This window comes from Dipodomys ordii, unplaced genomic scaffold (assembly GCF_000151885.1).
Source record: "Dipodomys ordii isolate 6190 unplaced genomic scaffold, Dord_2.0 Scaffold25, whole genome shotgun sequence".
NCBI classification, from domain to species: domain Eukaryota; kingdom Metazoa; phylum Chordata; class Mammalia; order Rodentia; family Heteromyidae; genus Dipodomys; species Dipodomys ordii.
The window spans coordinates 16776686-16791855 of NW_012267241.1; the positions used below are offsets into that span (position 1 = coordinate 16776686).

Here is a 15170-nt window from a genome sequence, read left to right on the forward strand (position 1 = left end):
TCCCTCAGCGGCGCTCACACGTGCGCCTCTGCCTGCGGTCCCGACTGCGGCGGACCCGGACGCGCAGCTCGCCGAAGGGCGTCACTTCACTCCCCACCTCCGGAACCTCACTCCGAACGCCTCCTTTCCCCACCGCCAGAAACTTCCAAACGACAAACCCCGCAGCACCTCAGAAACACCCCAGCCCGTGGCGTCCGGCCCCCCGCTACGAGCCCCGGCCAGCCATGTTTATATAGCCACGCGGAGACCTCGCGCGCACGCGCTCTGGCTTTCGCCGCCGCCGCCCGGGGCTTTCCCCAGAATCTAGCCTTTGGATTGGCCACTGAGAGGAATCGCGCTCGTGACGTCACGGAAGACGGCCCAGGAGAACGTTAGAATCTTCCCTAGAATCCGGGCCTGGGAGTGGCAAAGTGCCAAAATCCTATCACGTGCTCTGGGGGCTGAAGAGGGCGGGGATTCACTGCGCTGCGAGACGCCCCTGTCCCGGGGATCCCCCTTAGGGCGGTCCTGAAAAGAGCCCGAGCTACCCTTTCTTGGGCTGCTTCTTTTAAGAGAAAGTAACTGATTTGGAAGATGTCATTCATTAAGGACAGTGTCATAGCGACTGGTGCTGTGAAACTAGCATGGTGTGTAATTCTGTCTTAAGTGCCTTCTAGCATTAAACTACCTAAGATCTGAAACGTGATTTGTTTTCTTTGCTGTATTTTTGTGACCCTATCACCTTTAAAACATGTGTTAATTGTTTACGGGTCTATTTCCTGAGAGATTAAGACAGTGTCTTTTGGCACTCAAATCTCAATGCCTAGCACTAAGATCTTTGGTGGGTTTTGATGTTGTTGTTGTTGTTGTTTTATTTTGTTTTTAGTTCCCTGACGAGAGAGCCAGTAGCACTTAGATCTTAAGGGCAAATAGCTGAAAAGTTTTTGGCATGTGGAAAAACATGCCCCTTCCTGATCTAGTCAGACAAGATGCCTTGATTTCAGACCATTGTCCAAAGATTATATGCTTGTAGGAAGTAACTATATTGAAGGGACTTCTACAAGCTGGCAGGGGTGGTGCTATGGTGTGAAGGTACTTCCCAGAATGTTAACTTTAACTTGTATTTTACTGGAATTAGTAAGTGGGGGGGGGGGGAGAGATTCCCACACCCAGCACAAAAATGATAAATATGTGAGGTGACTCAGCATGAATTGAAGGGATGTGGCTCAAGTGGTAGAGTGCTTGACTAACAAGCGCCAAGAACTTGAGTTCAAACCTCAGTACTGCCAAATAAGTAAATAAACATAACTTTATCATCCCACAAATGTGTATATATATGAAAGCATCATATTGTGACCGGTGAATGTATGATTATTATTTGGCAGTTTAAAAAGGTCAGGCATGATGGAACAGGCCTCTAACACAGCACCTAGGATAGATTACTTGAGGCCAGGCTAAGCTACATAATGACACTGTCCCCAGAACTTAATGTTACTAATAATGAATACAACAATTTACTAGAATAGGCTTTAAGAAGAGCCCTTACCCCTTTTATCATTTAAAATAACTATGAAGAGCAGGGCATCAGTGGCTCACCTCTGTAAACCTAGCTACTCAGGAGGCTGAGATCTGAGGATCATGGTTCAAAGCCAACCCCGGGCAAGGAAAGTCCATGAGACCCTTTATCTATAATAAACCACTAGAAAACCAGAAGTGATGCTGTGCTCAAGTGGTACATCGCTCTCCTTGAGCTGAAGAGCTGAGGGACAGCACCCAGGCCCAGAGTTCAAGCCCCAGGACCGCCAAAAACAAAAAATTAAAATGAAGAAACATAATCTAATAAATTCTTAATTTTAGACACCAAATCTGACTTTATCTTAGACTTCACAGTTTCTCAAAGTGTTGAGAAATAACTTTTGTGCTTTACAAATTACTCAGTTTGTAGAATTTATTTATTTATTTTGGGTCCAGTCGTGGGGCCTGAACTCTGGGCCTGGGCACTGTCCCTCAGCTCTTCAGCTCAAGGCTAGCGCTCTACCACTTGAGCCACAGTGCCACTTCTGGCTTTTTTTCTTTTTTGCTTATGTGGAGCTGAAGAATCGAAGCCAGTGCCTGATGCATGCAAGACAAGCGCTCTACCACTGAGCCACCTTCCCAGCCCAAGTTTGTAGAATTGTTATTACAGCCTAATGCATTAGGACAACAGGTAACCTGACATTTATAGATAGTTTTCTCCCCCCTGAGAAGCACCACATTCACAAACTCTAGAGATGTCTCCACACATCATTTCCAGTCAGCCTTCTACCTCTTACCCAGTACAAATCAAAATCCAGCTCCTGGAGCTGGGTTAGAAGGCTGGCAAATGTCACTAATCCAAGACTTGTGAGGTAGAGCCAGAAACATCAAGAGTTCAAGGTCAGTTAGTGCTACAATAGCAAGACTGTTTCAGAATTAAGACCAAACAAAACTCATGACCCAATTCAATCACAGCTTCCTCCTTTTATAATTTACCTATCTCTTGTGGAAAATTCATCAAAGGGAAGGAAAGGAAATTTATTGAACACCTCAGTTATGCTGGTTACTAAGAGTTGAATTTCCTGTCTTTAAAAAAATAACTAAATGAATGACTAATTGCTTCATTTGACTAAAAAATTCATTTGAAAAAAATTGAAACAAACATAAAAAGCACTGCAGTTAAAACAGTAATTTATCCAAGAAACTGGTTTCAACCCAGTTTGTAATTTGCCAAAGTACATCTCTTTCTATGATTGTACAAATATTTTATTCATCATAGATCTCACACTATCTTGAGCAAATGCCTTAAGCATCAAAGGTATTTAATAAATATTTGCTGAGGGAATGATTTGAATGGAGCCATACAACATTTGCAGCAAAGTAAAATCGTGTAGTGAATGTGAATTTTTAATCTGCTGTTCACTAGCAATAAATGGTTGAGCCTGAGTTTTCCTCTCTCCATATAGTTCTGTATGATCCAATACAAACTTATGGGTGAAGTCTCAAAGTTTGTTTTAAGATTTTTCTAAATTTCCATTAGATCCAAACTCAGTTTAAACTGTTTTAGATATGCAATTAACTCCAATCAAATTGCAGAGCCTTCATTAAGGTAATACTAGGTACCTTTTTTTCAAGGTACCTTTGTACAGCTTTCTTAATATAGTCCTCCTTACACAACAGTAGATATTTATTATCCTGATTTTTGTATCTAGCAATAACTATGTTTACATTTCCTTCCTATAAAAACTGAGTGAGCATGCACAGATGGCTCACACCTCTCCTCACTACAAAGCTGAAATGGGAGGATCGAGGTTCAAAGCCAGCCAGGACAGTTAGATCCTAGAGACGGTTATCTCTTACTAACCAATAAAAAAAAAAAGCTGGAAGTGGAGGTGTAGCTCTAGTGGTAAAGCACCAGCCAGCCTCAAGAGGAAAAAAGCTAAGCAAGAGCACAAAAAAAAAGAGAGAGAGAAGGAAGGAAGAGAAGGAGAGAGGGAAGAGAGAGGAAAGAAGCAAGCAAGCTTGGGGGAAAAAACTGAAACAGGACATTGGGAAACAATATATTTTATATCAATATATAATGAAAACATAAAATGAAGGACAAGGATAATAATCTGATTTATAATATTGATAAACTTGAAGATTTTGAAAAGCATTTGTATGTTCAAATATAGTGCTCCTCAAATCAGATAATGAAATAAAACTGAACAAATGCAAAACAAGTATTTGTAATATTTAACTTTGGCACACACGAACACAGTTTAACTTGACTAAAACCAAAGGCTAAAGGGAGAGTTATTAGGTAAACAATATAAATTATTCTTACTGTCTTTTTGAATTCCCAAGTTCCATAATGCCTTCAGAAAATGAATCAGGTTGATCAGAAGTACCAGAAATAAAAGATGATGAAATAATCTCGCTTAGTAAAAGGAAAATCAATAGGCTATGGAGTCCTGAAAGTCAAGAAATTAGTAAAAGAAAGTGATGGACTATATCAAATGGAGTTGATGGGTATAATCACAAGAGGACCAGAAGACTAGACAAGTGGTTCAAACCTGTTATCATAGCTTCTCTAGAGACTGAGATCTGAGGACTGAGGTCACCTGGCCCTGGCTTGGAAAAGTCCATGAAACTCCCTTTTGTGGCTCAAATGGTAGAGCACCAGCCTTGAGAGTAAAAGGTAAGAGACAGTACCTAGGCCCCAAGTTCAAGCCCCAGCACTCACTGTCTCAATTCTCTGTCAATTCTCTGTCTCTATCTCTGTCTCTGTCTGTCTGTCTGTCTGTCTGTCTCTCTCTCTCTCTCTCTCTCTCTCTCTCACACACACACACACACACACACACACACACACACACACACGGACTAGAGAGTATCTGTTAGATACCACAACACAATGTAGGTCCCTGGTAATCTTGACAACAGAGGGCTCTGGAATGTGGAGGTGTGTATCTGATTAGGACATATGCAAGAAAGAATAGGAGGAAAGGGTTTCAAGACCTTGAAGTTTTATTGCAAAGTAGAGTACAGAGATGAGGGCAGTAGGGTAGGAAGACTAGTCAAGAAAGTGATTTTCCTATGGTAACAATATGCTTGCATGCTGATGGCAGTGATCCAGTAGGGAGGGAAAACTACTGATAAAGGAATGAAGAAGGGAGATATTTTAGAAGGCATGGCCTTGAGGGCCAAAAGGGCTGGAATCTAGTGTACAAGTGAGAGGACTTGGATAAGAGATAATTATTTATGCAATGGAAGGGGAGGCAGAATTGTTGGCCACAGACCAGAGATAAATGGGTATTTTCGAGGGTGGGAACTTGCACAGATTCTCTTCTCTGTTTTTTCTGTTACTTTTTCTTATTTATTTATTTTTACATATTCTCTTTTAATGCTTTTCCCTCCCATGCAACCTAGGTAATTCATTATATTTCTATTTATATTTCATATATTCATTATATTTCCTAAAACTCAAATCTATGTATGTAACTCTCCCAGTTACCACGTTTTAACACAGGGTACAAAACAGTGGCAAGGCATACAAAATTCATTATCATCTGGCACTTGCTAAATTGTCCAGGAAACCTCATTCTGCCATGTTCCCAGGAGTACCTTCTATTTGGTATGGTAGTTAACTATAGTAATTTTCCAAATGTCCCAAGCTCATCAAACTTCATGCCTTGTATGCATTATGTTACTTTCCTTGGAAAACTCCCATTCGCATACATTTTATACCTGGCTAATTCCTATTTGACCTTCAAAGTTACTAACCTATCTTGGCTCCTGCGTATTAATTTGAAATCTCTTTTATCTCCCATTACTCTTTGCATACCACTTAAGGTATTGAGATATTTGAGTGATTTGCTTGTCTATCATCTCCTGCTGAATTGTGAAATTTCAAGACCATGTGAGAGAAGTGAATACATAGTCAATATGTGACCAATAATGCTTGTCTGGCTCTTATCCTATGCCCAACTTCTAGATTGGTTCCACACAGATAAAAATTTTGCCTTGTTTTATCTTATCCTTAGGGCCTTCCCTCAACTCTTCATTAAATAATAGGGGCTTAATAAGCATTGCTGCTTTCTTTTCTCAGTCCATAGTTTCCTTAGGCAATCACATTCACTTGCAGGACTTAATCTCTACAAGTTTATGACTTCTATTACCTTTGACTTCTTCCTCTAATCCTTTTTTCTCCTTTTGTACTATCAATGCTTAAACTCTGGGCCTCATACTCTTCCTTGGCTTTTTTTTTTCTTTTTTCTTTGTTTCCTCTAGGCTGGCGCTCTACCACTTGAGCTCTACCTTACCCCCACTTCTCACGTTTCTGTTGGATTTTTTGCTGGGCTGGCTTTGAACTGGGATCCTCATATCTCAGCATTTTTTTTTCTGCCAGTCCTGGGGCTTGACTCAAGGCCTGGCACTGTCCTTGAGCTTCATTTGCTCAAGGCTACTGCTCTACCACTTGAGCCACAGCACTACTTCTGGCTTTTTCTGTTTATATCGTACTGAGGAATTGAACCCAGGGCTTCATGCATGCTAGGCAAGCACTCTACCACTAAGCCACATTCCCATCATATCTCAGCCTTTTATTTGTGTCTGGTCGAGGGCTTGAACTCAGGGCCTAGGCACCGTCCCTGAGCTTTTTTGCTCAAACGTAGCCCTCAAAAACTTATCTCTTCTTTGGAGATAAGAGTCTCCTGCCCAAAGACTTTCCTGCCCAAACTGGCTTCAAACAGAAGTCCTCAGATCTTAGTTTCTTTTTTCTTTTTTTTTTTTTTTTTGGGTCCGGTCATGGGGCCTGAACTCTGGGCCTGGGCGCTGTCCCTCAGTTCTTCAGCTCAAGGCTAGCCCTCTACCATTTGAGCCACAGCGCCACTCGCGGCTTTTTTCTTTTTGCTTATGTGGTGCTGAGGAATCGAACCCAGGCCTCATGCATGCAAGGCAAGCGCTACCACTGAGCCACCTTCCCAGCCCCAGATCTTAGTTTCTTGAATAGCTAGGATTATAGGTATAAACTACCAGCATCATTTTTCATTCTCAGCTATATGTACACATTTGCCAATTCTCACTACTTGGATGTCCCACAAATTCAGAACTATGTTTTTGGTCGTGGGGCTTGAACTCTGGGCCTGGGCACTGTCCCTGAGCTCTTCAGCTCAAGGCAAGTGCTATCAGAACTATTCTTATTGTCTCATTTTCATATTTGTTTTTCTATCCTAAGATTCCTGTATCACTGCCAGATCAACCTTTATTCAGTTACCCGAGATGCAAAATGAGGAATCAATAGGAGATCCCTTCAACACCAAATCACTCAGTTATTAGATTTGTTAATACTTTCAACAAAAGAATCCCTCTTAGCCCTTTGTCACTCTTCTTGATTCAAATCTAAGAGTGCTGACTTGGATTACCCTATCAGGGCTGCCCCACGGCTCTAGCCCTCCTCCTCCATTCTGTTCTCTAATCTATAATCAAAAGTTCTTATTCAAATGTTTGGTCACATACCAATATTGAAATTATCAGCATTTTTTGACCTTGGATTACTTTGTTTCTTATTAAAAGAAGGCTAAAAGAAAAACCATTTCTAGTTTTTATCTATTTGTTATTCTGACTGGATTATTATTTTTTGTATATTACTTTCTAATTTTATCATCCTTGTGACTGTGAAATGTATGAATAATTTTGTGTACAATGTACAACTTAACATTACCAAAACAATTTTCCATGCTTTAACATTCAAATCATGTTACTGGTATGATTACACATTTCTCAGATATCTTCATAATTATCATTTTGTATCTAATAGTTATCAACCAATAACAAGTAATTATTTGCATGTACAATTAGTGAAAAATGCGGTGAAAGAGAGTGATAGACAGGTTCACGGTCAGGAAGAGAGGGACTCAAATGCCATGTAATGTGCAAAACAACAACTACAAACAAACATACAAAATGAAATAATTGAAACAGAACCCAGATTTATTTACAACTCTCAACTTTTATTTTAAAATAATTTGTAACTTGGAGAAGGGTTGTGCCGGGAGCCAGTGGCTCACGCCTGTAATCCTAGCTACTCAGGAGCCTGAGATCTGAGGATCAGGGCTCAAAGCCAGCCCAGGCAGGAAAGTCTGTGAAACTCTTATCTCCAATAAACCATGAGAAAACCGGAAGTGGTGCTGTGGCTCAAGCAGTAGAGCGCTAGCCTTGAGCTGAAGAGCACAGGGACAGCACTCAGGCCCAGACTTCAAGCCCCACGACTGACAAAAAAAAAAAAAGAAAAAAAGAAATGTACTCATTACTTATGTAACTGTAACCTTCTATGCATCACCTTTACAATAATTAATTAATTAAAAAATACTACTTGCAACTTTCAGTTCCAATTGTTGGCACGCATGCATGTCTGTGTAAAGAATGTGTGCATGTAGTGTGTGTGTAAAGCCCTCAGACCTCCTTTTTCATGACATTGGTGTTGGTGAAGAGAACAGTCTACTCATTTTGTAGTTTGGATTTGTCTCTTGCTTCCTCACAAACAAATTCAGGTTTATATCTTACATTAAAGTAGAAGTCATATTGTATAAGTTCGTCATACTATTGTTTGTGCTAAATTTGATCACTTCTTTTTATTGTTTTCGTCTTTGGGCTGTGCTTAGCTATTTTATACAGTAAGGATGTATTCTACAATTGAGCTACATCCTCAGTAGTATTCCTTTGTTCTATTTGATGTAAGTAGCTAAGATTATATGCATGTGCCACTGGTGCCTGGTTCAATATTTTCTGTATTAAATACACTCCTAAAAGATTTTCCTTATTCTTATTATTATATGGGCAATGAACTTGTGGGAAGAAAGTAAGCCAATAACACTTACTTGGATGATTTAAAATATAATAGCAGAAGTAAAGAATATGGGAAAAGGGCTGGGAAGGTGGCTCAGTGGTAGAGTGCTTGCCTTGCATGCATGAGGCCATGGGTTCAATTCCCCAGCACCACATAAGCAAAAAGAAAAAAAGCCAGAAGTGGCGCTGTGGCTAAAGTGGTAGAGCGCTAGCCTTGAGCTGAAGAGCTGAGGGACAGCGCCCAGGCCCAGAGTTCAGGCCCCATGACCGGACCCCCCAAAAAAAAAAGAATATGGGAAAATATGAGGTTGTGTGTGTGTGTGTGAGTGTGTGTGTGTGTGTGTGTGTGTGTGTGTGTATGTTTATACACTGAGAGTTGAACCCAGGGACTCTAGTATGTGAAGCAAACCCTGCCACTCAGCTGCACCCCTATCTTTTATAGGTATATTTGGACCATACCTGTAGACTGAATAAAGGTGAGGAGTAAGTGAAGTGCTAAGATTGTCTTTCCCATTTCTACTGTAAGAATCTGGGCAGACAGTGAGTGATTTAGTTCATAGTGATGGGGAGTTTGGAGGTGAGGCAGCTCTGATATGAAAGATCAAGAGTTCAAGTTCAAGAAAGATCAAATGAAACTTGAAAGTGAAATCCAACATAGGTTTTATATTACCTTTACTCTTGCACTTACTGGCACAGTAGAGATCACACTGCAAGTGTTGAGACTGGATGTTACATATGAGGAAGAAAAGGTACTCTAAAGAGAGGATAATCCATACCAAGCCCAGCAGTCAGCAGTTACCTAGAAAAGAAGCCAGTAATGGGAACTACAGAAGTAAAGAGGTTGCTGAAGGAGGTGAACGCACCCAAGGGAGTTAGTTACTCACCAAGCCAAGATTAATACTGACAGAATAATAACATTTCTGTTTTTTCTCTTCTAGAATAATTTTCATGAATGCAAGAAACTTTTCACCTGTTTACCTTTTGTGTGCCAGTTCTGGGGGTTTGAACTCAAGGCCTACTTAGCATCCCTAAGCTTTTTTGCCAAGGCTAGCACTCTACCACTTGAACCACAGTGCCACTTCCAGCTTTTGTTGGTGGTTAATTGGAGATAAAAGTCTTACCGACTTTCCTGCTTGGGCTAGTTTCAGACCTAATCAGCAGATCTCAGCCTCCTGAGTCCCTAGGATTACAGGCATGAGCCACTGGCACCCAGCTTCCCTTGCACTTTCATAGCTCTATAGCCTGGAACAGAGGACCTGAACCATAGTAGCTGCTTAATGTTTGTTGATTGACCGAATGTAAATGTAAATGTAAATCATGTGTCATACTTTGTAATAACATAATTCCAGACAAATATAGCAATATTTTGCTTTCTACTCTTGTTCTTGATATAATAATTCCTAAAATGGTTTGTCTCCTGTTTACTTCTATAACACAAAAGATGGATGCTTCATCCATGGATGAAAGCTTCTGTATCTTTCTCAGCTAATCCTTATATATGTGGTGTTTGAACTCCAGGCCTTTCTCACACACTGGACTTTTTTGTTCATGGCTGACTTCTACCACTTGAGCTATGCCTCCATTTCCAGCTTTTTGCTGCTTAATTGGAGGTAAGAGTCTGCCCATACTGGCTCTGAACCTCAATTCTCAGATCTCAGATTCTTTTTCTTTTTCTTTTCTTTGTTTTTTGTCAGTTGTGGAGCTTGAACTCTGGGCCTGGGCTCTGTGCCTCAGCTCGTCAGCTCAAGGTAAACACTCTACCACTTGAGCCACAGCACCATTTGCTGTTTTGTGAGTGGTTTATTGGAGATAAGAGTCTTCCGGACTTTCCTTGCCCGGACTGGCTTTGAACCGTGATCCTTAGATCTCAGCCTTCTGAGTAGTTAGGATTACAGGTGTGAGCCACCAGCACCTGGCTTCAGATCTCAGATTCTTAAGGATCTAAGATTATAAGAATGAGTCACCATTTTGAGTCACCAGTCCTTTAAGAGTCAAATTTTTGCTATGGTTTGCATGTCCTCATTAAAACTCAGATTGAAATGTAACCTTCACAGTGAAGTATTAGGAAACAGGACAAGGTAGGACCCTTAAAGAGAGTTTGGACAAAAGGACTACATACACAGGAGTAAATCAACTCATTTAGAGATTACCAGGTTATCAAGAGATATTTGTTTTGTTTTAGAAAAGCAAGTTGTCTCTGTCTTAGAGCACTTAAGACTCCACAAAAGTTCTCACCAGCCGGACGCCAGTGGCTCACGCCTGTAATCCTAGCTTCTCAGGAGGCTGAGATCTGAGAATCGAGGTTCAAAGCCAGCCTGGGCAGGAAAGACCGTGAGACTCCTATCTCCAATAAACCACTAGAAAACCGGAAGTGGCGCTGTAGCTCAAGTGGTAGAGCGCTCTCCTTGAGCTGAAGAGCTGAGGGACAGCGCCCAGGCCCAGAGTTCAAGCCCCATGACCGACAAAAAAAAAAAAAAAGTTCTCACCAAAAAGAAAGGTCTCACTAGATTTGGCTGCTTGACTTTGAACTTCTAGCCTCAGGAATTGAATCAATTTTTTTCAGTAATAAAGGACCCACTCTGTACTATTCAATTTTAGCAGCTAAAAATAGACTAAGACAATCCTGCCATGGCATAGAAATCCTGTCAAAGTGTGGCCACTGCTTGACATTTCTTCAGGCTACGCCTCTCCCTGCACTGACCATAGAGGGAAGAGTTTGCTACGAAAGCTTCTTTCATTCTCTCCCAACAAATAACCCTATTGAATTTCTATTTTTTTCCTAACACATATTATATTTGTCTTTCCAGTAGATTCAAAGTTCCTTGGTGAAGGTCTGTGTCACCTTAGAGTTTAATCTTAATTTTCTTCACATTTATCTTGATATGCTATGGTAAGTAGTTATTTGCAGAGGAAAATTTTAATCTGAAGACTTATTAGCAAGGCTGCATTGTTATGTTCAGACCTGGGCCTGAGAAGCTTATACCCCATTTGGCGATACTGTTAGTATTATCCCCACCTTTGGTCCTCAGCTCCATCCAGAACTGAGGTGCTCCCTACCCTGAAATTCCCTCCCTACAACTGGCCACTCCCTCTCTCCGCCCAGACCCACCCATGTATGCATTTTACCTCACTTCCCCGAGATGGACTGGTGATTTGGATAGGGGCAGGTGCCACGTGCTCCCTCTCCTGGGGAGATATGGCCCCTCTAACCATCCTTATAATAATGTTTATCCTGTGCCTGCCTGCCTCTGCGTGGTCCCCTGGGAGGATCCTGAAGGATCCTTTCAGATACTATAATAAAACAATTGCTATATGCTATCCGGCAGATCATAGGAAAGAGTTATCAAGACACAGGGCTCCACCAGGCGCCAGTGGCTTATACCTGGAATCCTAGCTACTAAGGAGGTTGAGATTTGAAGATCACAGTTAGAAGCCAGCCGGTGCAGAAAAGTCTGTGATACTCTCCTCCAATTAAATCACAGAAAAAGCCTGAAGTAGGGCTGTGGCTGGAGTGGTAGACTGCTAGCCTTGAGCAAAAGGAGCTCAGGGGCAGTGCCCAGGCCCAGAGTTCAAGCCTCAGGACCAGAAAAAAAAGAGAGAGAGACACACACACGTACAGGAGTCCAACCTCTAACCAAATGTGAGGATAAGCATTTTGGGGTAGAACTCCTGAAGTCATTTGTGAGAAATTTTCAGAACTCAATGAAAAAGAGAGGAAAAGTCTCAGAAAGAGGAAGCATGTGTGTGTGTGACTCATCACTGATGTCTGTCTATCCCAGTCTTTTGCAAGAGAACTACTTTTCTGATGCTAAGGGCATACCCAAGTGAACCTATTCTGCTGGCCTCTGCTAACTGGACCAGCAACAGGAAGCTTGCTCTAGGATAGCCATTGTGACTACAATACGCTGATATAAACAATTACCAGCTGCTCTAAGCACATTGTAGAACTAGAAACCTTGGAAAGAGAAGGGACATCAACTATAGAAGGTGAAACTACATAACTATAACTTAGTGAGAGGTAGAGAGCCCATCATGCATACACACAAGAAAGTTGTAAGGAAAAAAGAACCTAAGAATTTCCATAAGCAGCAGGTTAAAGAAAAGAAAGAAAGTGAAACGGTAATGAGGGAAGAGCAGAAAAGATAATACAGAAAGTGACTGATCCCATTTTTGCTTCAATAATATTGTTAAGATCCAAAAGGTCTTATGCTGACATTTCTGGGTCTGCCTGTTCCTACTAGGAAAAAAAAGCTATTATTTTAAGTTTCATATTTCCCCATAGGAGTTTTTGTTTCTTTGTATCTTTGCTTGAGGTCATTTGAACAAATCCTGGTTTCTTAGAACCAAAAGCTCTCAATTGAAATGGGCATAGTTAAAACACAATACAAACAGCAAAATCCAATTACCCAAGTTAGGTATTCTTTTTTTGTGGGGGGGTCTGGTCGTGGGGCCTGAATTCTGGGCCTGGGCACTGTCCCTCAGCTCTTCAGCTCAAGGCTAGCTACCACTTGAGCCACAGTGCCACTTCCAGCTTTTTTCTTTTTGCTTATGTGGTGCTGAGGAATCGAACCCAGGGCCTCAGTCATGCAAGGCAAGCACTCTACCACTGAGCGACCTTCCCAACCCCAAGTTAGGTATTCTTGAATGGTTCCTGAATTCTAAGCATGGTAAGGCAAACTTTTTGTTAATGATCACACCCATGATGATACATATTACCAAAACAGAATAGCTGATGAATAAATACATCATTTGGAGAACTTTTCAAAATCCCTTTCTTATTTTTCTTCATTATCAATTAATATGGCATTATACTACAAGTTAAAATAAATCATAGCAAGTCATTTCATATATATTTTATGTAAGAAGAATGAAAATACCAGTATCTAGCCAGATGCCGGTGGCTCATGTCTGTAATCCTAGCTACTCAGGAGGCTGAGATCTGAGAATCACAGTTCAAAGCCAGCCCAGGCAGAAATATCCTTGAGACTCTTATCTCCAATAAACCACTAGAAAACCAGAAGAGGCTCTGTGGCTCAAGCGATAGGAGCTCACCTTGAGCTGAAGAGCTGAGGGACAGCGCCCAAGCCCAGAGTTCAAACCCCAACAAAAAAAAGAAGAAAAAAAGAAAGGAAGGAAGAAAGAAAGAAAATACCAGTATCTGATTTTTTTATTTTATAATTTTAAATGGGTCCTGTTATTCCTTGACTATTAAATATCTGCATTGTGCTAGACACTGTTCTGGGCACTCATCCTATGCCAATGAATAAAATAACACAGAACTCACAATTCTAAAGGGAGGAACTCTAAGTGAATACAGACAAATACATATTTTGCAGACACATAGTTTAGGTGTCATTAGGTATGAAGGGATGTGTGTTCTAGAAATATTAGTCAAAGAAAGTCTCTCATAAAGTGACATTTGTGCAGCAACTAGAGGAAGTCACGTCAATATGGGGCTGAATCAGTAGAGGATACAGTTCAAGCTCCCCAAGGCAGAAGCGTGATTAGTGTAAGAGCAGGGAGTTCTCTGTTTCTCAGCTAGTGTGGTCTACCTGAGGGAGGACAGAGAGAAGTGGTAGGAAATGAGACAAAAATATGTATATGCAGGTCAAGGTCACTGTATTAGTTAGATTTCTATTACTATAAGAAAATACCTGAGGGGCTGGGAAGTTGGCTCAGTGGTAGAGCGCTTGCCTTGCATGCCTGAGGCCCTGGGTTCGATTCCTCAGCACCACATAAGCAAAAAGAAAAAAGCCGGAAGTGGCGCTGTGGCTCAAGTGGTAGAGTGCTAACCTTGAGCTGAAGAGCTGACAGCGCCCAGGCCCAGAGTTCAGGCCCCACAACCGGACCCCCCCCCCAAAAAAGAAAAGAAAATACCTGAGATAATTATTTTATAAACAGGAAATTTCAGTCCAAGATCATCCCTTAGGTGTCTGGCAAAGGCATCAGATGGCAGTGACAGGAAGTAAGTGGCATAGCAAACTCCTCACTTAATGAGCCAAGAACAACAAAAACCCAAGACTCAGATCCCATAGTCCCCTTTAAGGGCACATCCTCAGCAACCTCAGAACCTTGGCTTAGAATTGATCTCTTACATGTCTACAACAGATCTCAATATCACCACCCTAAGGACTAAGCCTCTAATTACACAGATGTTGGGGATCCTATCCACATTCAAACCATTGCAATTCAACAGGGAAAAATGGTGGTTATATGTGTATTTCTCTCCAGCACTAAGCTAAAGAGATCTAGCAAGTTCCTCACTATAGTAGTATACCTTAGGAATCACTGAGGAGTTTGACAGAAAAGATGTTTGCATTTTACCCAGAGGCAGAATCTGCATTAAAAAAAAAATCTCTAGATGGGGAGGAGAAGCAGGGGGGGAAGGAGGGCTATGGGAAGATATGGGAAGGGGAAACAACAGAGGAGGCAACAATGCTTGATAAGAAACGTACTCATTACTTTGCCCATGTAATTGTAACCCCTCTGTACAGTGTTTTCACACACACACACATACACACACACACATCTCTAGATATGTGTATTCACATTTTAGCAGGAGAAGCAGTAGTTCAGAGAAATAAGAAAACACAATAAACATTTTTTTTAATTTTCAGAGTATGATAGTTTTCGATTTCTGACAAAAATTGTTGGGATTTTAATAGGAATGACAATGAATGCATGGCTAGCTTTGAGAAGTACTCAGGTCTTAACAATGTTGTTTCCATCTATGAACCACACAAATCTTTTTCTTTTGTGTCTTTAACAGTAGCAACCTTTTTTACTTTTCAGTGTATACATGTCTTTTGCTTCCTTGGTTAAGTTTGTTCCAACATATTGTATTCATTGTG

The 15170-nt window shown here is 41.1% G+C and overlaps 1 protein-coding gene across 1 annotated transcript in view; it reads right to left on the reverse strand.

The window, feature by feature from the left end:
• Taf4b (TAF4b RNA polymerase II, TATA box binding protein (TBP)-associated factor, 105kDa) overlaps window positions 1–599 on the reverse strand; it is a 110817-nt gene extending 110218 nt beyond the window's left edge. Inside the window, 2 exon segments of the mRNA XM_013014811.1 lie at window positions 21–142; window positions 429–599. Of these exon segments, the coding sequence (XP_012870265.1) occupies window positions 21–142; window positions 429–599 (293 nt within the window).
• Between the last annotated feature and the right edge of the window lie 14571 nt (window positions 600–15170).